Source organism: Trachemys scripta, chromosome 14, assembly GCF_013100865.1.
Source record: "Trachemys scripta elegans isolate TJP31775 chromosome 14, CAS_Tse_1.0, whole genome shotgun sequence".
Lineage (NCBI taxonomy): Eukaryota > Metazoa > Chordata > Testudines > Emydidae > Trachemys > Trachemys scripta.
This window is the reverse complement of record NC_048311.1, coordinates 5072241-5095140: the sequence shown is the minus strand read 5'-3', so window position 1 is coordinate 5095140 and position 22900 is coordinate 5072241. Positions and strand designations below refer to the sequence as shown.

Sequence of the window (22900 nt, the reverse complement as noted above, 5' to 3'; positions counted from 1 at the left end):
TATCCATACATCATCCATGTATGATGGTAGTTCTGCTGAGCCCACATTTCTCCAGCTTACCTGTCGGAATATCATGTGGCACTGGGTCAAAAGCCTTGCTAAAGTCCAGGTATATTATGTCCACCACATTCCCCCATCCACCCAACTAGTTACCTTGTCAAAGAAAGAAAGAAAGCTGGTTTGGCAGGATTTGTTCTTGGTAAATCCATGCTGGCTGCTAGTGATCACCCCTTCATCCTCCAGGTATTTGCAAATTGAATGTTTTATACATTGCTCTAGTAGCTTCCCAGGTACTGAAGTCAGGTTCCCCAGCTCCTCCTTTTTAATGATGGCCACTACATTAGCCCTTCTCCAGTCTTCCGGGACCTCTCCTGTTATCCATGAGTTTGCAAATATTATTGCCAGCGACTGAAATTTCTGCAGCTAATTCCTTCAGCACCCTGCGGTGAATAACATCAGGCCCCATTGACTTGAATTGATTCATATTAGTCACAAGATCTATAACAAGCAACAGAGAGTCCTGTGGCACCTTTAAGACTAACAGATGTATTGGAGCATAAGCTTTTGTGGGTGAATACCTGCTTCGTCAGACGCAGTGGGTATTCACCCACGAAAGCTTATGCTCCAATACATCTGTTAGTCTTAAAAGTGCCACAGGACTCTCTGTTGCTTTTTACAGATCCAGACTAACACAGCTACCCCTCTGATACTAAAAATCTATAACGTGTTCTCTATTTATCTCGATCTGCATACTATTGTCTATAGTAACTTCGCTAGTCATCCAGTCCTGTTATTTTTTGTGAGAAGACAGAAGCAAAGTAGGCATTGAGCAGCTCTGCCTTCCCATCATCTTCCGTTACCAACTCACCTTCTCCATTGAGCAGTGGACCCAGATCGTCCCTGATCTTTCTTTTTGTCTGACATATTTGTAGAACCCCTTCTTGTTGTCTCTAACATTCCTTGCCAGATGTAACTCCTTCTTTGCCTTGGCTTTCCTGATTTGGTCCCTACACGCTCACGCTATTCCCATGTGTATAATTCCTTGGTGACATGCCCCTCCTTCCATTCCCTGTATGTATCCCTTTTGGCTTTTAGATAGCTAAAAAGCTTCTTGTGCAGCCCCATTGGCCTCTTGTGGCTCTTCTTCTATTTCCTCTGCATGGGAATAGCTTGATGTTGAGTATCTAGTATTACATCTTTTAGGAACTGACAGCCCGCTTCGACTACCTTTCTTCCCAATTGGTCTCTCCATGGGACCTTGCCTATTATTTCTCTGAGTTGGCTGAAATCCACCTTTCTGAAGTCCAGTGTCCTTGGTTTGCTGGTCCTCCTTTCCTTAGGATCTTGAATTCTATCAGATCATGATCATTTCTTCCCAAGTTCCTGACCACCTTCAGGTTCGCAACTAATTCATCCCTGTTGGTCAAAACCAGATCCAAAAGGGATGACCCCCTAGTTGTTTCCTCAACTTTCTGAATCAGAAAGCTGTCCCCTACACATGCTAAGAAGTTGCAGGACACACTATGTTTTGCTGTATTAGTCTTCCAGTAGATATCAGGGAAGTTAAAATCCCCCATCAGTACTGACTCACGTGTTAGCTAACCTTGTTACCTGCTTGGAAAATGCCTCATCCACTTCCTCTTCCTGATTTGGTGTGCTATAATAGACCCTCCACCATAACATTGCTATTGTTCTTTTCCCTTTTTATCCTCACCCACATACCCTCAATTAGTTAGTTAGTACAGTGCTTCTCAACCAGGGGTATGTGACCCCTCTGGGGGTATGCAGAGGTCTTCCAGGGGGTACATCAACTCATCGAGGTATTTACCTAGTTTTACAACAGGCTACATAAAAAGTACTAGCGAAGTCAGTACAAACAAATTTCATACCGACAATGACTTGTTTATACTGCTCTATATACTATACACTGCAATGTAAGTACAATATTTCTAGTGGATTTATTTTATAATTATATGGTAAAAATGAGAAAGGAAGCAATTTTTCAGTATCAGTGGGCTGTGATCCTTTTGTATTTTTATGTCTGATTCTGTAAGCATGTCATTTTTAAGTAAAGGGAAACTTGGGGTATGCAAGTCAAATCAGACTCCTGCAAGGGGTACAGTAGTCTGAGAGCCAGTACATTAGTATATATCACCTATGCATATAGCTAGCTAAACACTCATACAGTCCCCTGCACTCCCATAGACTGTGTATAGACCCAACATCCCTATACATATACAGCTCCTTGCAGTTCTGCAGCACCTTCACATGCTCGCATCTGGCAACCTGCTACTGAACAGGAAAGGAGACTGCTGGCAGAGGGGGCAATCCCCCAATAGAGCATGTAGACCCCATCCTGGAGAAATGATCAATAATGACTCCTGCATATGCACATAGCATAGCCCACACATTGGTAGCACAGACACCATGGCCTATGGAACCTACTAATGCGCTGAGGACATCTGGTACATTTCTACAGCACATATAGCCACACAGCCCCTGGTACCCCTCCACAGCACCCACAGTCACATACACAGGCATCTCCTACGCCTCTATGACACATACTAAGGACAAGAGGCAAGGGCAAGAGATCTCTCTTCCCGTGTGAGTGCATGCATAGAAGTGCTCCAGCAAGGCACATCACCCTGTGTGTCTCTATTCCTATAGCTCCTATACACCTACCCACCTGAGATGCAGCAGTGTCTCCTATTTCTATAGCCCAGTGGCTCTCAGTGAGGGGTCTGGGGCCGGATGGGGGGCCGCGAGCAGGTTTCAGGGGCTCTGCCAAGCAGGGCCAGCGTTAAGTCTCGCTGGGGCCCAGGACAGAAAGCCAAAGCCCCACTGCATGGGTCTGAAGCCTGGGGTCCTGAGCCCTGCCACACGGGGCTGAAGGGGAAACCTGAGCAATGTAGCTTTGCAGGGCCCCTTGTGGCATGGGGCTCTGGGCAATTGCCCCACTTGCTACCCCCTAACGCTGGCCCTGGCTTGTATACAGGGCTGGCGCAACCCATTAGGTGACCTAGGCGGTCGCCTAGGACACTACAATTTGGGGGGCGGCGACTGCAGCGGTATTTCAGCGGTGGGACCTTCCGCCGCCTCTGTGGGGGGCGGCATTTTGGGGCGGGACCTTCCGCCGCCTAGGGTGGCAGAAAAGCTAGTGGCGCTCCTGCTTGTATATGCAGAAAACCAGTTGTTGTAGCATAGGTGGGCCGTGGAGTTTTTACAGATTGTTGGGGGGAGAGGGGCTCAGAAAGAGAAAGGTTGAGAACCCCGGCTCAGCAGATACTCACATTCATGAGTTTCCATTTCCTTTAAAAAGCTGAGGGGGAGGTTTCTGAAAAAGAGCTAGTGTGCCCTATTTGCCAGGGGCTGCTTCGCTCTCTATGGTCCTTATCTGGCCCCTAAAACCTAGTACCTGAGCACCAGTTTAAAAAAATTATTTATCCTCCCAATACCCCCAAGTGACAGGAGAGCACCATTCATGTGGGAAACTGAGGCACAGAGCCGTTAAGCTCTGGTTTATACTAGAGGAGTTACACTGGTATCATAATGTAAAAAGCAACAGAGGGTCCTGTGGCACCTTTGAGACTAACAGAAGTATTGGGAGCATAAGCTTTCGTGGGTAAGAACCTCACTTCTTCAGATGGGGGCGCGATTTTTTTACCTATATATTTATGCTGCTATAAACGCTACCATGGATGCAGTCATACCCCAAGAAGCCCCAACCCAGCACAGGCCGGTTAACTTCCCACACCTAACCTAGCTCCGCATTTATTTCTCCTGCGGCCTCCCCACATTAGTCTCCCCCCGCCCTCCTCCCCGCCATTGTCCCATTCCCAGGGGCACTCGCTCTCCCATAGCTGGATCAGTTCTTACCTGCAGGCTCCGGCTCAGGGGCTGGTGTCGGCAGAGCCCGGGCCTGTCCCAGGGGCTGGTTCCAGCCCCCGCAGAAAGTGCCCCCGGCTGGGCGCAGAGGGGGGGGGGGGTTAATGCAGGTCTCTCCCCGAACACACCCCGCTGGGGAGCAGCAGCGGCTCAGCCCGGGCTCCCGGCTCACAATGGAGGCAGCAACAACTTCAAACAGCTCGGGTTAGGAGCAACTGCAATGCAGGAGCTGCAGTCTCTCATCCCTGTTATTACAATTATTCATTATTATGATTATTTGTAAAGCAGACGCACCTAGGAACCCATATCTCTGCCTCCCCCTGCCAACACCAGATACAACCCACCGCTCTCAGCTGATCCAGCCCCTTCCTGTGCCCCTCGACACCAACCCGGGCCGCAGCCCTCCCTGGGTCTGGGACAGGCTGCAAGCAATGCCCAGAGCACTTATCTGCAGAGATTAGGGGTTCCCTGGAGGAAAGTGGCGTGTGAAAAGGACTACAGTCCCCCCCCCCCCGACATCCCCCTGCTCACCCCCACAGGCTGCAGAACAATCAGATCCTCCCAAAAGGGGGAGGGGGGGGAGATGTGCAGGGATCCGAGCATGCTCAGTAACATCTGCTGAAGCCTCCTGCCCTCCGATTCTGCTCCCTGCTATACAGTACATGGGAGCTAAAGGGGGAGGGGAGGGATGCGCAGAATTTGTGCACGGGGCAAGACATGCCCAGAGGAGAATGAAGTAGGTGGAGGGAGGCAGCGCTTAATCGTGCCAGGGCTTGCCGGGCTGAGCTCTGGCACCTCTAGGCTTGGCAGTTCCTAGCCCTGGCACTTCTGGGCTGGGCAGTTTGTAGTCCTGGCACCTCTGGGCTCGCAGGTTTCAGCCTTGCCTCTTCCCCCCCACTGCCACACTCCCTGTTCGTCCCCTTAACAATAGCCCTCATGACTCCACGTAAGTCCCTGCACTGTTCCTGCATCCTCTGCCCAGCTTCTCATCAGAGGAGCCCACTCCACACTGCACTCCTCTGTGAGGAGGGTTGGGGAGGGAGAGCCTGTCTGTGTTGGACAGGCAGAGAGACAGGAAGCCCCTGATTTAACAACACGCATGAGCTGCCACCTTTACAAATAAATGAACAGAAAGATTGCACCAGGTCAGTTCAGACAGAGGTGGCAATAGACCCCACTGGTGAATTCCAGCCCCACTGAAATTGATGTTTTTTTTCAAACAGGCTTCAAGGGAGCCAGGATTTTACTCCAGATCACCAATCTGCTAGAGCTAGATTTTAGCCACTCGGCCAGGCTGCCTTTCAGATTGATTGTTCCACAAATAAGTGCTTTTGTGAGCCAACCTCTCTAACCAGTACACCACACCATCTTCCCAGAGCCAGGGATAGCATTCCTGATCTCTGATTTTCTACTGCCATGGCTGCTGCTGCTGGGTGTATCTATTTTCCAAATGTCCACGTGAGGCTATGGCATGTTTCAGGAGACGAGTGATGAGACAGAGCCCTTCACAGAGGATCCCTACAGCTGATGGGTTATGGTGCCACAGCTAAATATGACTGGTTGTTCTTGGTGCTGTTACTTTTGATTGGTGCAGGACAAACTTTGGGCTCCTGGGACCTCAGCACTGTTAAAGCAGATGAACTTCCCAAATGCATGGAACACATGATAGTCAAATGCTACCAGGGTGCATGTGGGGAATGGGCATCAACCATGGGTCTTGCTGGGTGGTTCTTCATTTATCTGTGGTATCCACCTCTGGCAGTGAGAGTCTGGTAAATACCTTGAGCCCTATTCCTACCTGTTGGGGCTGGGCAAATCTGGGGCTGGAAATTTGGCTTCAGGATGAACCCCCCAGCAAGTCCCTGAAAATCCCCTACCTGAGTTGTCTCCACTGCAGCCACTGGGAGGAACAAACGGTCAGGAGCTAAACATGAACGTTATGCTGGCACCTGTTGGGGTGAGAAGGGGATTTGGGAGACTTCAGAAGGGACTTTCAGGGTTACAGTGACAAGCCAGCTTTCATGGAGCACCATATATTTATTTTAGGACAAAAACATTACAGAGAACACATATCATAAAACAACCACCAGTCTGTGTGCATGCTAGCTTATTGGCTATCAGACCTCTTCCACAGGGAGACCCTCTTCGCTTTCCAGTCCTTCCAGCGGGGTTTTGCCCTCTTGGCTACTATCTCATAACAAGGGATTTCCATCAGTTCAGGCTGGCCCTTTATACCACAAGCTCCTTTGACTCCTGGGCCTCTTGAACCTGCTCTGAGCCAGTCTATGCAATTCAGCCCAGGAGGTGGTGCTGCTCTTGGGCTGTTTACCTGCCCTGGGATCTTCAGTAATTAACCACCACTGCATTTAGTTCCTGGAGAAGCTCAATTATCCTCCCCTATGGCGCAATCTTATAATCCCTACTTCCCAAAGGTACATACAACATTTACAGATACAAAATGCCAATGGCACATATAAAAGACTATTGTAATGATGTTTCCATGCTACCAAGGTCTTGCATCTGTCACGGAGGGTGTTAGATTAAAGCCACCTCCTCCGGTATCCTGCTGCAGGATTAACGAAAAGCGATTCTTTCGTCAGCCTCAGGATTTGAGTACCTGCATTATTAATTCGATCTGAAATCGATGATCCAAAAAAAACCCCAGCATTGTTAATCCAGTGATGTATTGACTCAATCTCAGTTGTAAATTTGAAACAATACCATGATCAACTCCGTCTGAGTTTAGTGAAGTTATAATAGTTTTAGCCTCAGTTATGTGTTTGTTTAATCTACATATTTGCTTGATTATATTTTCTGATAAAACCCATGCAAAGTACACAGCACTCACTTGTTTTTTTTTCAAATTGCCACATGGTTCAGAAACATGAAGAAGAAGGTAAATTAGCTGAGTTCTCTGAGAGCTGCACGGCCCTCTCCTGAAATTAAACCTTTAGCCCTCACAAGAGATGTCAGCAGAAGGGCTGGGGAGTAAGTGATTCCTCCTCAGGAAGGAAACTGAACAGGTCTGGGGAACTTTTCCCCTGGCCCTAGAGCCCAAAAATGAAGGAAATTTTTGGGGGACCAGAACAGACCAGGAATGTTTTATTAGGGCAAAAAAGAAACCTACTGAGGTAAAAAGGTCAAAGATTTCCTGAAACTTGAAACAGACCCATGAGAGCCCATCTCCCGCACCCTCTGTCCACAGAGGAGGGGAGAATCCCTTCCTGGGAAGCTATTTCAGCATAATCCTCTGCCTGAAAACATGGACAAGGAACTCTAGCTAACTCAGGAAAACCATCCCCCAACAGAGAGAGCTGGGAAGAGACAGGAATGTCAGAGACTAATACAATACAGTAATAATAATGACATTTTCCCTCTCTTGGCACCTCTGTCCTCCTGAGCCACTGAACACCCCGTGATCAGCAACCCCTCACGACTCCACATGGAGGTGGGCATCTGCTATTATCCCCATTGTAGAGATGGGAGGAACAGACCCACAGAGAGGAAAGGAAGTGAGTGAACCATGGTTGCACAAGGGACACTAGAGGAACTGGGTATCGAACCCAGGAGCCCTGACTGCCAGGCTCTCTGCCCTCGCTCCACTCAGATTTGAGACGAGATCCCAGGAGTCCAGAGAACCGATAGCCCCTGCTCTATTACACTATCCTGCCCACACTGGGACAGCAGAATCCTTTCGGGGGAATGTATTCCTATGCGTTTTCCGGTCTCTGTCCCCTGCCTCCCTGCAGCTGCAGAGACATCAAATAAATTGAGCATCACTCTGACATCCTGTCACTTCATATAGGCAGCTCTTGCTATTTTATAACTAATTGTAAGTAAGCAAGCAAGACATGAGAAGTAATTCTTCCACTTTATTCCAGTTGAGGCCTAATCAGCATGTGCTCTGGGTGCCACATTTCAGGAAAGATGTGGACAAATTGGAGAAAGTCTAGAGAAGGGCAACAAAAATGATTAAAGGTCTAGAAAACATGACCTATGAGGGAAGATTGAAAAAATTGGGTTTGTTTAGTCTGCAAAAGAGAAGATTGAGAGGGGCATGAGAACAGTTTTCAAGTACTTAAAAGGTTGTTACAAGGAGGAGGGAGAAAAATTGTTCTTCTTAACCTTTGAGGACAGGACAAGAAGAAATGGGATTAAATTGCAGCAAGGGAGGTTTAAGTAGGACATTAGGAAAAATCTCTTAACTGTCAGGGTGGGTACACACTGGAATAAATTGCCTAGGGAGGCTGTGGAATCTCCATCATTGTCTAACCTGCTCTTAAAAAAAAATCTCCAAACACCTGTCAGGGATGGTCTACTTGGTCCTGCCACGAGTGCAGGGAACTGGACTAGATGACTTCTCAAGATCCCTTCCAGTCCTATGATTCTATGAACTACAGTCCTGCAGGGCCCCTTGCTGCTCCTTTCAAAAACGTCCCCCTGCCCCCACCTTGAGGGGCCTTAGGAGCTGCAGGGACAACTCAGACAAACTACAAGGGGGATTTTTGTCTCTTCTCTACATTGGAAAGTGTGGGTGAAAGCCACAGAAATGTCTCCCCACTGATACCATCACCTGCTCCCCCCCAGACCCTGAAATGACCCATCTACCAAGTACCCAGTGTTTCCTCCTCCCCGGCCCCTAACCAACCACCCCCCACTGAAACCCAGACCAGCCACCAGCCTGCTTTCCCTACCCAGGCCATCCTCAGATGAAACCTGCTTCCAGAGGGCAGAGACCCATTGCCCCACAGGGAGAGCTCCTGAAACCTTCTATGCTGTGTGCACTTTCTGATGGGACTTCAGCGAATCCTTCCCCTTGTAGCTTTTCCCACAGACAGAACATTTATAGGGTGTCTCTGCTGAATGGATTCTCTGATGTCTAAGAACTCCCCAGCTCTGACTGAAGCTTTTCCCACATTCAGAGCAGTTATAGGGCTTCTCTCCTGTGTGGATTCGTCGATGTCTAATAAGTTGGGAGCTGTTACTAAACCTTTTCCCGCAGTCGGGGCATTTATAGGATCTCTCTCCGATGTGGATTCTCTGATGTACGATGAGGCTGAATCTTTGTTTGAAGCTTTTCCCACACTCGGGGCATTTATAGGGTGTCTCTCCTGTGTGGATTCTCTGGTGCGAAACCAGGTTTGAGCTTTGAGTGAAACTTTTCCCACACTCAGGGCATTTATAGGGCGTCTCTCCTGTGTGGAGTCTCCGATGTTTACTAAGGTCTGAGCTCCGCTTGAAGCTCTTCCCGCAGTCGGGGCACGTATAGGGTCTCTCCCCCGTGTGGATTCGTCTATGTGAAATAAGGGATGAGAAATTAGCAAAACATTTTCCACACTCAAGGCAGCTATAGGGCCTGTCTCCTGTGTGGACTGAGCGATGGGAAATAATGTCTGAGTTCCTCGTGAAGCTTTCCCCGCAGTCAGGGCATTTATAGGGCCTCTCCCTCGTATGGATTCTCTGATGTACCAGGAGGTTTGATATCTGAGCAAAGCTTTTCCCACACTCAGGGCAGTTATACAGTTTCTCTTTCATATGGACTCGTTGTTGGACCATGATTTCACTAGGATCCTCCAAACTTCTCGCTTGGCAAGTGGATTCATCCTGTCTCTTCCTTTGCTGGTTGCTCTTCTGCCTCTCTGACCTGCGCTGAGTCTCACGGCCTTCTTCTTGCTCAGGACTCAAGGAAACGTCCCCTTTGGATCTTCCCAATACTGTCCCACATGGTCCCACTTGCTCAGGACCTTCCTGCTGTGGATTCTCTTCCTGGTTCTCACTCACCATCCCATCACCTGCTGGGGAAGAGAATCCAGACATGAAATGTTTCCTCTGCCATGGAGAAAGGAACCCTCAGAAAGGGGAATGGGAAAGGGGGGAACAAACCAAAATAACTGCTGGGGAGACTGAAAAAAAATCAGGAGTCAAATCCCCCGCCCTTACTTAAAAAAAAAAAAAATCTTCCCCAGAAGAGTGGAAGGGACCAATTCTGCCTCCACAGCCAATCTGAACACTTAATGGCAAGGGAGCGATCACCTGGCCTCAGGGTGGAAGGGAAGCCATAAGCAATACCTGCCATGAAGATATGATACCTGCTGAGGACTTGGGTGAGATGAGGCAGAATACTGGGGCGTGCACAGGGCCGGTGCAACCCATTAGGCGACCTAGGTGGTCGCCTAGAGCACTACAATTTGGGGGGCAGCGCCCGCGGCGGTATTTCAGCGGCGGGACTGTCTCTGTAGGGGGCGGCATTTCGGGGTCGGACCTTCCGCCGCCTAGGGTGGCAGAAAAGCTGGCAGCGCTCCTGGGCATGCATGAAGCCTTTATGGGAATCCCAGCCACTAACTCCAGTGACCGATAATTTCTGCATCCATTTCACCAACTCCTTACCTGTGTTCATGTTTTAAGGATCTTCCTTTCCGCAAAGCCCTGGAGATTTGGGATTCACAGCTCTGCCTCTGGTTCTGGCCAAGAAATCACATTACGTTTGGGAAACTAGAAAAATCTGCTCCACAGAAAGAAAAACAGATGAGACTAGTTAGTCGGAGACAGCATCATTTGCAGATGTCTTGACTGGGTGGGAAAAATATTCCTGGAGATCCTTTGGCGGGGTCAGATGGTTCCTGAGAGATGGGTGGGTCCCACAGGGAGCTCCACACACTGGGGGATGTTCTGACTCTGGCATGGAAGTTGTGCCACTTCTTACCCCTTTCTGAACCTGCCGTGACCAGAGCCCTATCCCGGCATGAACCCAATTCTGGGAAGGGAGGGACATGCAAAATCTGTGCACCTTGGTTTAAAAAAACAGTGAGGTACATACACCCCATCAGCCCCATTCCCTCCTACTTTAATATTGCTCTTAAACCAGAAAGTTTGGTCTCCGGAAAAAGTTTCCAAAAGAACCCCATGTAGAATGCAAGGAGCACAGGACACGCGGTCTTGAAAACTGCTTAGGGCAGGGCTCAAACACACAATTCATGTGTCAGGATCCATAACCACAGTATACCCCCCTGTCACTACCTGGAAAGCCTCTGGCTTCAACTGTGCACAGGTCTTGCTGCACATGTGAATTTCACAGTGCTAAGTGCATCGCTTTGGCACATGCTGACCTGACGTTCCAGACTGTAATGTTAATAACTTTTTCAATGTGGCTTCCCCCAAAAGGGCACTGGGTGCCATGCGTGAGTTGAGATAAACCCCAGGTGACTGAGATCAATTTGAGGAGGGGTTAGTGCCCTAGGTGTGCAAAAAAACATGGTAGGTGAATGAGACTTGTGGTTGTTTTTTTTTTTTTTTTTGAGTAAAATGTTGCTTTTTCGGGGGGGCTACTCAGGAAATCCTTGCTCAAATGATCCCAGATTTGAACACTATCACTACCCCAGTACCCATATGAGGCTCAGAAAATTTCAAGACAATCTGAAGATTGGTTGTATCGCTCTCAGAATACAGTAGAGCCTCAGAGTTATGAACACCAGAGTTACAAATAGACGGGTCATCCACACACTTCATTTGGAACTGGAAGTATGCACAATCAGACAGCAGCAGAGACGACAAAAAAAAAAGTAAATACAATACAGTGCTGTGTTAAATGTAAATTACTAAAAAAAAATAAAGGGAAAGCAGCATTTTTCTTCTGCATAGTAAAGTTTCAAAGCTGTATTAAAGTCAATGTTCAGTTGTAAACTTTTGAAAGAACAACCACAATGTTTTGTTCAGAGTTACGAACAACCTCCGTTCCCGAGGTGTTCATAATTGCGAGATTCTACTGTAGCCCACTGTTAAACAGAAAATGACGCTCAACCTTAACTACAGCAGAGTTGTCAGTCTTCTATATTTCGGGTTAGTCGCTTTCAATGTTCATTTTGTTACAATACCGATGGATAACATTAAAATAAACATCAAAGCATATTTTCAGATTTTTATCTATTTACATTTTCAAATGGTATGAAATTGGGGGTTGGTCAGGCAATTATTGCAGATGTTCAGATTCCAAAATGTAAAGCTTTCAAAACCCCTAAATTGTCAGCATCACACGTCAGAACAGACATAGTAAATATCCTTCAATCAACAAATCAAGCCTTGTTTTACTGTACATTCACTAGTCCATTTGTAACAAGCCCAATTCAAAAGGCTACACCACTGGATTTTTCACTCTAAGAAGTTTTCAAACCATATTTTTCTTACTTTGGCTATTTGTAAATGTTGAGTATTATTGAGGGAAATATTTTTTCATTGGTTTGTGTCTGTGAAATAGAGGTTTACTAACATTTATCAATAAATATGCAAGCCTTCCACCCCTAGCTATGTTGCTGTATAAAAGGAGAAAGAGATGGCCGGTTGTGGGATAGGGGCTAGAAGCCATGTAACCCCTCCCTAACCCACCACCCTCTCTCCACTCCAGCCACTTCCCTGCGTCCACCCTCATACAAAAGTCTCTGTCAGGATGTCCACAAAGCAAAAGACCCCTGTCAGCAGCCAGTCTCAGAGCCTATGTCAACTGACTCCGTTTGCACTATGGGGCTAAATATAGTAGTGTAGACATTCCAACTCAGGCTGGAGCCCATGCTCTGAAACCTGGTGAGAGGGTGGGGTCTCAGCCAGAGCCTGAATGTCTACACTATAGTTAGCCCTGGAGTGTGAGCCCAACTAGGTTGACCCAGGCTCTCAGACTCATTGCTGCAGGGATTTTTTTGTGTGTGTAGACACCCCCTGTGAGTCCAGTCTGTCTCTTCCTACCGCGCTGGCCTCCCCCACTCAGAACAGCCCCCAGAGCCCTTGCAGACGGTCCATGTACCTTTCTTTTTCTCTGTCTGAGCTTGTCCAGCTACAGTTATCGCAGGGTCCTGGCAACCTCCTCTCTCAGGAGAGCTCTTACTCAAGCTGAATACAAAGGAAGAGACTTGACTGCAATGCTGGGAAAATGCCTGGTCACTTCACCACAGTACAGACCTAGCCCCAGACCCGAAGAAGAGCTCTGTGCAGCTCCAAAGCGTCTCTCTCTCCCCAACAGAAGTTGGTCCAATAAAAGATATCCCCTCCCCCACCTTGTCTCTCTAAACCCATAAAGACACTTTCACCAAATGCTAGAAAGGAACCGAACCAAAGGAGCCGCTCTGGGGGATCCCCCCGACACTGTCCCCAGGGCAGCGCATCCCCCTAGCAGCGCAGAGGTAGGAACTGGCTTTTCCTCTCCCTGCTCCTCCCCTTCTCCCCAAGAAAGTCAATCTGCCCCGGGGGGCTGCAGGGAATGGGGCTGGGCAGGGCTGGGAGCTAGGAACCTCCTTCTCCACCTATTGCTCCTGCTGCCGCTGCCAGTCTCTGCCCCGTCTCCCTCCTGCCCTCTCTCCCCTTCCCTCGGGCTGGGAGACTCGGTCCCTGGCCCGGCCCGGGGCGTTCGCTCTCCCGGAGCTGGCTCGGGTCCTGCAGGCGCTCAGGGGAGCAGAGCCGGGGGGTCAGGGAGGGCAGCAGCTCTGGGACTCGCAGACCCCCGCCCCCCGGGAGCAGAGCTGGGGCGAGGAGGGGCGGTTGGTGCAGAGTCACTTTCCTGCCCGGCCCCAGCCCTTTCCCCCGGATCTCTCCCCTCACCTGTAAGCTCCGGCTCAGGGGCTGGTGTCGGCAGAGCCCGGGGCTGCCCCAGGGGCTGGTTCCAGCCCCCGGAGAAAGTCCCCCCGGCTGGACACAGAGGGGCGCTAGGGAAGGGCTCTCCCCGCACAGAGCAGCAGCGGCTCAGCCCGGGCTCACAATGGAGGCACCAGCAGCTTCTTCTAGCAGCTGCGATCACTGACCAGTCAGGAGCCGCGCACAGCTGCTGTCACTGGGATTGTGGCAGCATCTGGGAGCCCTAAACTCTCGCCTCTGCCAGCACCGGATGCAACCGCGCTCAGCTGAGCCAGCCATTTCCTGTGCCCCTGGATACCAACTCGGGCTGCAGCAGCCCTCCTTTGGACTAGCTGTAACCAAAGCCTAGACTAGAGCATCTATTTGCAGGGAAAGAGGGGGCGGGGGAAAGTGAGGGTGTGAAATGTACTAAAGCCTCTTCAGGAACCTCCCCCATCCGCCTTCAGGCCTGGCAGGCTGCAAATTAACATCAATGTTTCACGTCAGGTCTTTTTAGCCCTCCCGCCGGGGAAATTTGGTCCTTTCCCCTTCGGAGATCTGGAAAAGTCACATTTGCTCAGGCTGCTGCCCTCTCTGGCCATGGGAATCTGCTCCCTGCCCTAAGAGGAGGGGTGGGTGGATAGGTGGGGTAAAGGAAGAAACCACTCTGGGATAAAGGGGGCAGAGGGGAGAAAAGTTGCCACACATGGGATGTGCCACCTGCAGTGGCAACCAACATAAATTGTGAGCAGAGGTGGATTATGGTTTTGTGGGGCCCTGAGCCAGAGCAAGTGGGGCCCGCTCCCCTCCCTTCTGCTTGCAGTCCCCACCCCACACCTCTTGCTGGGCGAAATGGGGTTGGGGTGTGGGGGGTCTTGCCCTGCCCCATCCGCCTGGCACTCCTGCCGGGGAGCAGGATCCGGGTGCGGGGGCTTCCCCCACTCCCTGGAAGGAGTGCCAGGCAGGCAGAGCAGGTTGGGGTGTGGGGGTGCCCATTTTCCCTGACCCTCAATTGGCCATGGCCCCTGGATGCAGGCCCCGTTGACCCAGTGGCTAACCTGCCACTGGTTGTGGGGGGCAGGCAGAGAGGCTTGTGTTTCTCCCAGGATGGTTCATCTCAGCCCCCTGGGCTATGGTGTTAAAGGAACAGTGTAGCTAAAATTTGTCATCATTTTCATGTATGTTTTTGGTGTTTAAAAGAGGGGTGGGTTTTTTTTTTTTTGGCAAGTTATGTGCATGTGACATGCCTGCACTAGGCCTCATAGCAGCTCAGAAATTGGCTGGATCTGCTCTTGTGATTTTCTGATGGGTGCTCCCTTTCCTGTAATCCACTGGAAGTGGAATTCCACTCCATTGATTTATTTTAAAAATGGTATTTGTATTACTCCGGTTGTGCTTAGCACTCCATCATTTACCTGGGTAAACATACTGCAGATGGATCTCATTGTGTTATTTAATGTATCGTTTTAATGGGGGAAAATGATGGAGAAATGATCATTCATTGATGCTTGTAGCTATGCAGTCGCACCTCACGGTGTTTTTTAGTGTAATATTTCCTATGTTCTGACTATGGTTTTGTAACATACCACTTTTATTTCAAATTGGTTCTTTGTATTTTTCCTATAGCACAAGTTTATCTTTTGCTGTCACAGGATTTCAGTGCTGTCTGATTTCCTGGGTTACCATCAACATTTCTTCCATTTCCTTTGATCCACCAATGACATCTGCCTTTCTCAATCACTGTTTTGCTTCTTTCTCCAGTGAGGAGATTGTTTACATTGGAGAGTTTTACCAGTTATACAGTCATAGAATCATAGAATATCAGGGTTGGAAGGGACCTCTGGAGGTCATCTAGTCCAACCCCCTGCTCAAAGCAGGAACAACCCCCAACTAAATCAAATCAGTCCTAGCTATACTGATAAATTCCTCATGTGGATATTCTTATTCTGGAATGAGTGGCTTTTTTGTTTGGTTGTCTTAATGCCATTCCCAAAGGACATAAGTTAAACCAAAAAAGGCCCTTGTTCCAGAATATGAGCATCCATAGGGACTTATATCAGTATAACTGTAGTGGTTTAAACACACACACAGGATTGTCAACCCCAAATGTTCAAAAATCATGAGTCAGGCTCACCAAAAATCATGAGATTGGCTTTACATTTCATGAGATCATGTGAAAATAATAGCTTTGGGGTTCTTTTTATTTGCCTTCTGCTTTTTGAGCCATTAGCATGCACTGGGGTCACATTTTGAAACTTTCTCCACAGCCATAAGGGCTAGAAACTTCATTTTTCTTTCAGAAGGAAGGCTGAAATCATTACATTTCCACTTGACTCCAGGAGCTGGGGCTTTAAGAAAAACAATAATTACCATGAGACTCATGACACAAGCATGAGCATTGCCAACACTGCATATATTATCTTAAACCAAACTTTCCCATGTAGACAAAACATTAGTGCTTTTTCATGTCACCACTTGTAGTAGAACGTACTTCCCAAATATTGACTAAGGACACTGTCCTGTCTTATCTGAAGTACCTCTCGAAGGCAAATTTCTCCTGTAATTTCTACTAAATATAAACATTTGCATTTAGCTACCTATGCATGATAATGATATCAATGGGAATACTTGTACGTGGTATAAGTCATCCCCACAATACAACTCTACCTTCTGGAGCTGGTAATAGTGGGAGCGGATCAGTGTCATAATAGGTAGACACAAGGAAGTTCCATTACCTGTGTTGTGCTCAACAGACTTGCATTCCAGAATTTAGCTGCATGCCCTCTATGACAATCAGGGTCCAGATACCACAAGGGGAGAAGAGAAGGGTTAAATTGAACAGTTACATTAATTGATTGTATTCTATGTCATTGTATTATACACATAGATCGAGTAAGATATTTTATGAGAGCTTGTAATGTTCTGAACTTGATAGGCATTATGAGCTCTGTATCCAGACCATGATTACAACTGTATGTATTTGTGCATATAGAATACTTATGCTCATAAACTTCAGCTCCGCCTCAGAACAGGGCAGGGAGCAGTCAGGGTTCAGGGGCACCTCCCAAGCCCATTGTTCACACAGAACCAGTTCCAAGTGCCCATCCTTTATCCAGCCCAGAAAAAGACAACGATGGACCATTAGAGTTAATAGGAAGACACAGGCTAGAAGTTCCCCTCTCTGAATAGCCATGAGTCACCATGCCAGGAGGGAAAAGAAAAGGCAAAAGCTCTTAAAAACTGAGGGCTGGTCTACACCAAAAACATACATTGGCATAGCTACATTGCTCAGGGGTGTGAAAAATCCACATCTCTGAGCGACAGAGGCCTCATGTACACTATACAGTTTTGTCGGAAAAAGACAGCTTTTGCCAAAAAACCAGTGGAGGTGTACACGCTACAAGGCTACTTTTGTCAGCAAAACTCTGTAGTGTAGACAAGGCCATAATTAAGCTGACCTAACCCCTGGTGTAGACAGAGCGAGGGTGACGGAAGAGTTCTTCCATTAACCTAGCTACCGTCTCTTGGGGAGGTGGATTAACTCCAGTGACAGGAGAACCCCTCTGTGCTGCTGCAGCATTTTAAACTTAGACATAGCCTGAGATTTTCATCCAGAAACTGGAGGGCAGTCTCATGGTGGGAGTTGTCTGTGAATGCTGGATTCCCCCCACATGACAATGGGGTAGAGTTAGGGTTGCCAGGCGTCTGGTTTTTGACCGGAATGCCCGGTTGAAAAGGGGCCCTGGTGGCTCTGGTCAGCACAGCTGACCAGGCCGTTAAAAGTCCAGTTGGCAGCACAGTGGGGCAGGCAGGATCTATGCCTGGCTCCACGCAGGTCCCAGGAAGCGGCTGGCATGTCCCTCCGACTCCTAGGTGGAGGAGCGGCCGGAGGGGGGGGGGCTCCGCTTGCTGCCCCTTCCCACAAGCATCACCCCAAGCAGCAGCCCTGCAGCTCCCATTGGACAGGAACCATGACCAATGGGAGCTGTGGGGGCGGCAAATGCAGGCAGGGGCATCCTGAGGAGCTCCCTGGCCTCCTCTGCCTAGGAGTTGACTGAGGTCAGCACCACCCGGAGCCTGCACCCCAAACCCTCTTTTGTGCCCCAACCCCCTTTCCCAGTCCAGAGTCCCCTTTTGCACCCCAAATCCCCCATCCCCAGCCCCACCCCAGAGCCCACAGCTGGAGCCCTCACCCCTCCTCCACCCCAACCCCCTGCCCCAGCCCCACCCTGGAGCCTGCAATCCCAGCCAGAGTCCTCACCCCCTTCTGCACCCCAATACCCTGCCCCAGCCCAGTGAAAATGAGTGAGTGAGCGAGGGTGGGAGAGAGGAAGCAATGGGGGTGGGGTGGCGTGAGTGGGGGTGGGGCCTCTGAAAAGGGGTGGGGAAAAAGCGAGGCCTCAGGGGGCAGGGGACGGGGCAAGGGTGTTTGGTTTTCTGCAATTAGAGAGTTGGCAACCCTAGTTACAGTGGGAAATTATTCAAAGGCAATAAGTAACTTGTCTGAGAAAAGGGACTTTATCGAATATGGAAGTATAAAGGTTGCGTCTTGATGTTCAATTTCTGTGTAACTGGTATACATTTGCTTATCCAGACGGTTTCATCTTTGAATCTGTGATTTTTCTATTACATAAACTTTTCATTTATCCCAAGCAAGTGTCTGGTGTGTAAACTGTGTGGAGTGTGTGTGCCAAAATATGCTGGTATCTGGGGCTACAAACCAGAGGGGAAAAGTCTCAGTGTCTGGTAATTGGGGATCCTAGTTTTCCATGATAAAACCCTAACATTCTCTGATAAAAAAAATCTACATTTTTCTGCAATTAAAATGAAATGTTGAACTTCAGTTTGCCGAGCCACAATATATATATAGGTCTCAGTTGAGCACAATGTTTTATTGATATACATAGAACCTCCATTATCTGCTGCCCATATTAACCGAAACACCAGTTGCCCAAGGCTGACAGCGGTGGGGCTTGGGCAGTCAGCCCCTGGGCGAGTTTGGCTTGGGTGGTCAGCCCCAGACAGCTGGGCCTCAGGGGGTCAGCCTGCGCCCCGGGCAGCTGGTGGTTTGGTTAATATGGAGAGCCAGATAATGGAGGCTCGGCTAAATGGGGTTTTTCTGTATACGTTTTTATTTTTTCACAAAAATGTAAAAGACTAAAGATTCTCTAAAAACGCAAATCCCACTTTTTCCCCCGGCAAAGGGATTTCTAGGATCCCTGCTGGTAATTAAGAACTTGGGGAGGATGGATTTGGGGAGAGTCAGGACTAGAAGGGCTGTTGGTGTCACCCTGCTAGGGGTAACGAGGCTGTTGGAAGCCGGGGTGAGACCTTACGCTCAGCGGCGGCTCCAGGCACCAGTGCTCCAAGCCTTCGGCGGCATGCCTGCAGGAGGTCCACCAGTCCCGCGGATTGGGCGGCAATTCGGCGGCGGGTACACCGAATCCACGGGACCGGGAACCTCCCGCAGGCAAGCCGCTAAAGGCAGCCTGCCTGCCGTGCTTGGGGTGGCAAAAAAGCTAGAGCCGCCCCTGCTTATGCTTGTCGGCTGGCTGCCAGTGTCAGGGAATTAATCCTAGCTGCACAGCAAAAAGGCCCCAAGGTTACAGGGCAGGTGGGGACAGAACCCCTTACCGGTCTGTGTGTTCTCCACAACGCTGCACACTCCCAGTGCTTTCACGGTGCTTGGTGTAGCTGTATTGAAAGGGGGAGGATCACACTGGGAGCAGGTTGGCAGAGTTGTCACTGCGATATGAGGAGAGGGTGGATTTCAAAGGACCAGCCAGGTTTCATTTTGGCTCCGAGTTCCGTAGGCTGTGTCAGCAGCGGTCCATCAGGGTGTCTTCCTGCCGTGGGGACTGTTTGCAGTCTGGTGGCAGACCACACTGTGGTCTCCCCAGGGATCAGTGAGGGGTCAGTGAAGGCAACGTCTCAGAAGGATGACTCAGCACGGGTGATGCAAGATGCAAGAAGACTCATGCAGCCAGATCAGTGCTCGTGAAAGTTACACTCAAAGTTTTGTCTGGCCGCACCTTTAAACTTGTAGACAAACACAGAAAATAACTGCGTGGTCACAGTGTTTAAACAAAGGCCCCGACCTGGCACAAGATTTCTGGGGTCGGGCAGAGGTGCTCCTCTTTTGTCCCAGAATCACCCAGCATTCCCCCCAAGATGAAGTAGGCAGCCTTCCTAGCTTGCCTGTTGGGTCCCGATTGGTTAGTGTCATTTCTCAGCCCTCTGAAGAAGTAGGGTTTTTTTTCATACCCAGGCCAGAGTGGCTATCTCAGATAAGGTGGTGAAAAAAACGCACGTGAGATGAAATGTTCTCTGAGATCATGCAGTCGACCCGCAATGAAAGAGCTCATCTGAATGAGTGGAAGGACACAGTATCACAGTACAGGTAAGCAGACAATGAACGTGAGGACAGGAGGGATGAACGTGAGGACAGGAGGGACACTTGAGATGAGAGGTGGTGGCAGGAAGATCAGAGGAGGCAGGATGCAATTCTGGGGCTACTGTGTGATCAAACGGACATGCTCCAGCGTCTGGTGGAGCTTCAGGAACGGCAGCAGGATCACAGAGTGCCACTGCAGCCCTGTATAACCGCCCTCCCCCCTCCAAGTTCCATAGCCTCCTCACCCAGACGCCCAAGAACGCGGGGGGGGGGAGGCATTAAGGGGCATTAAGGGGTAGGCTGGGTCCCTAAGGATAACTATAGGCATGTCAACATCCTCAATGGTTATTTTCTGGTCTGGGAAATAAATCCCTTGCTGCAGCCATTTAAACAGACTAGTGTTCCTGAAGATGCGAGCGTCATGAACCCTTCCTGGCCATTCCATGTTGATGTTGGTGAAACGTCCCTTGTGATCCACCAGTACTTGCAGCACCATTGAAAAGTACCCCTTGCAGTGTCTGTACTGGCTGCCCTGGTGGTCCAGTGCCAAGATAGGGATATGGGTTCCATCTACCACCCCACCACAGTTAGGGAATCCCATTGCAGCAAAGCCATCTACTATGACCTGCACATTTCCCAGAGTCACTACCTTTGTAGCAGCAGCTCAGTGATTGCTTTGGCTACTTGCATCACAGCAGCCCCCACAGTAGATTTGCCCACTCCAAATTGATTCCCGACTGACCGGTAGCTGTCTGGCATTGCAAGCTTCCACAGGGCTATCGCCACTCACTTCTCAACTGTGACGGCTGCTCTCATCTTGGTATTCTGGCGCTTCAGGGCAGGGGAAAGCAAGTCACAAAGTTCCATGAAAGTGCCCTTACGCATGCAAAAGTTTTGCAGCCACTGGGAATTGTCCCACACCTGCAACACTATGCGGTCCCACCAGTCTGTGCTTGTTTCCCGGGCCCAGAATCGGCATTCCACGGCATGAACCTGTCCCATTAACACAATGGTCTCCAAAATGCCGGGGCCTGCAGTTTGAGAGAATTCTGTGTCCATGTCCTCATCACTCTCGTCGCCGTGCTGCCGTCGCCGCCTCCTCCTCGCCTGGTTTTTCAGGTTCTGGTTCAGCATAAACTGCACAATAATGCGCAAGGTGTTTACAATGTTCATGACTGCTGCCTTGAGCTGAGTGGGCTCCATGCTTGCCATGGTATGGCGTCTGCACAGGTAACCCAGGAAAAAAGGCGTGAAACGGTTGTCTGCCATTGCTTTCACGGAGGGAGGGAGGGATGGAGGAAGAGGGGGGCCTGACGACATGTACCCAGAACAACCCGCGACAATGTTTTTTGCCCCATCAGGCACTGGGATCTCAACAAGAATTCCAATGGGCGGAGGAGACTGCAGGAACTATGGGATAGCTACCCACAGTGGTCCCCCTTTCAATATGGAGGCTTGGAAAATTTGCAGCTGCGGGAGGGAAAAAAGGGAGAGAAGTATTTAAAAAGATACATTTTACAAAACAACGCTTATACTCTTTCACGGTGAACAACACTATTCATATTACATAGCACATGTGATTTCGGTATAAGGTCGCATTTTGCATCTTAATATTGAGTGCCTGCGGCTTTGGTGTTAGAGATCACAGACGCAGGGCCGGGCAGCAGAATTCGGCTTGCATGCGGCCACGGTAAGCCATTGTCTTTCGGCTTCTACACCCTTCATAAAAGCAGCGCCCTCCTTTCCCATACCAAGCAAAGCCCGTTGAGTGCTGCGGTTTTCATGTTAATGTGCAGCAGCAGCAACAACCAAACTAACCCGCCCCCCCAATCCAATTCTCTGGGATGATCGCTTTACCCCTCTCCCTGCATGGCTGGTATCAGGGAAGATCCCTACTAGCCAAACGCGAACAGCTCAGTGCCAATGGTGGAGGTCACAGACACGGACAAAGAGGAGTGTTTTTTGGCAAAAGTTGCAAGCAGTGATCCAATCCAAACTACGACCCCCCAAAAAGAAAAAGTATTTGCAAACAAGTTAATTTTTTGGAGTAATTGACAGTAGTGAATAAATCAAGATTTCTATTTACAGTTTTTGTCACATCATTTGACAAAATTGTATTGATTTTTTCAGAGAGCATGGAGGACTACTGCTTATACTGCAATGATGTGACTTGCAAAAAACCCAAAACAAAAATAAAGATGGCATGATGGTAAGAAACACAAAATGGGGTATGAGAAACACACACCATATCTCCAATGAGATATTACCTCAGGAGATTGCTGGAATCTACCCTCCCTTTGATCAGAAACCTCTCTCAGTGAAGGCAACAGGACAAGTGCATTGCTGGCTGGGCCTGCCTGCTGAGTTGATGAACTGTAATGGGCAGAGATCGCACCCCAGCATAGAAGTATATTGAAGGCGAACCCTAAGGAAATTAAGATTTTAAATTCTCCTCCACATGTCTCACGTCCCACTAACATGAATCTAGGCAGGGTCGTTTGGAAGCTGAACACTTTATGCTTCCATCCCACACCACTGTCAAATTTTAGCAAATTAGGACAAGTCAGCACATAAGAACATGAAGAATGTATCAGTAACTGCTAATGGTAACAATTCACTATCTCTCCCTACTACAGGTAGCAAATTCCTATAAGTAGCAGTTTCACACAGCCTAAGGTGTAAGAAACCGCTCTCTGTAGGGATTAGCTACATCAGATAGCAGTTTCTAGCAAAGTAGGACCTGTTGCTGCTACAGGTAGCACATCCCTACAGATATCCTATGGTGTAAGAAACTGCTATCTGTAGGGATGTGCTACCTGTAGCAGCAACAGGTCCTACTTTGCTAGAAACTGCTATCTGATGTAGCTAATCCCTACAGAGAGCGGTTTCTTACACCTTAGGCTGTGTGAAACTGCTACTTATAGGAATTTGCTACCTGTAGTAGGGAGAGATAGTGAATTGTTACCATTAGCAGTTACTGATACATTCTTCATGTTCTTATGTGCTGACTTGTCCTAATTTGCTAAA

The 22900-nt window shown here is 49.0% G+C and overlaps 1 protein-coding gene across 1 annotated transcript in view; it reads right to left on the bottom strand.

Annotated features, from left to right (window-relative positions):
* Positions 1-22900, bottom strand: part of LOC117887587 (zinc finger protein 850-like) — a 45368-nt gene that overhangs the window by 5817 nt on the left and 16651 nt on the right. Inside the window, exons 4-5 of the mRNA XM_034790230.1 lie at positions 8662-9714; positions 3877-4090 (exon numbers count right to left, since the gene is read on the bottom strand). Of these exons, the coding sequence (XP_034646121.1) occupies positions 3877-4090; positions 8662-9714 (1267 nt within the window). The remainder of the gene's footprint in view (positions 1-3876; positions 4091-8661; positions 9715-22900) is intronic.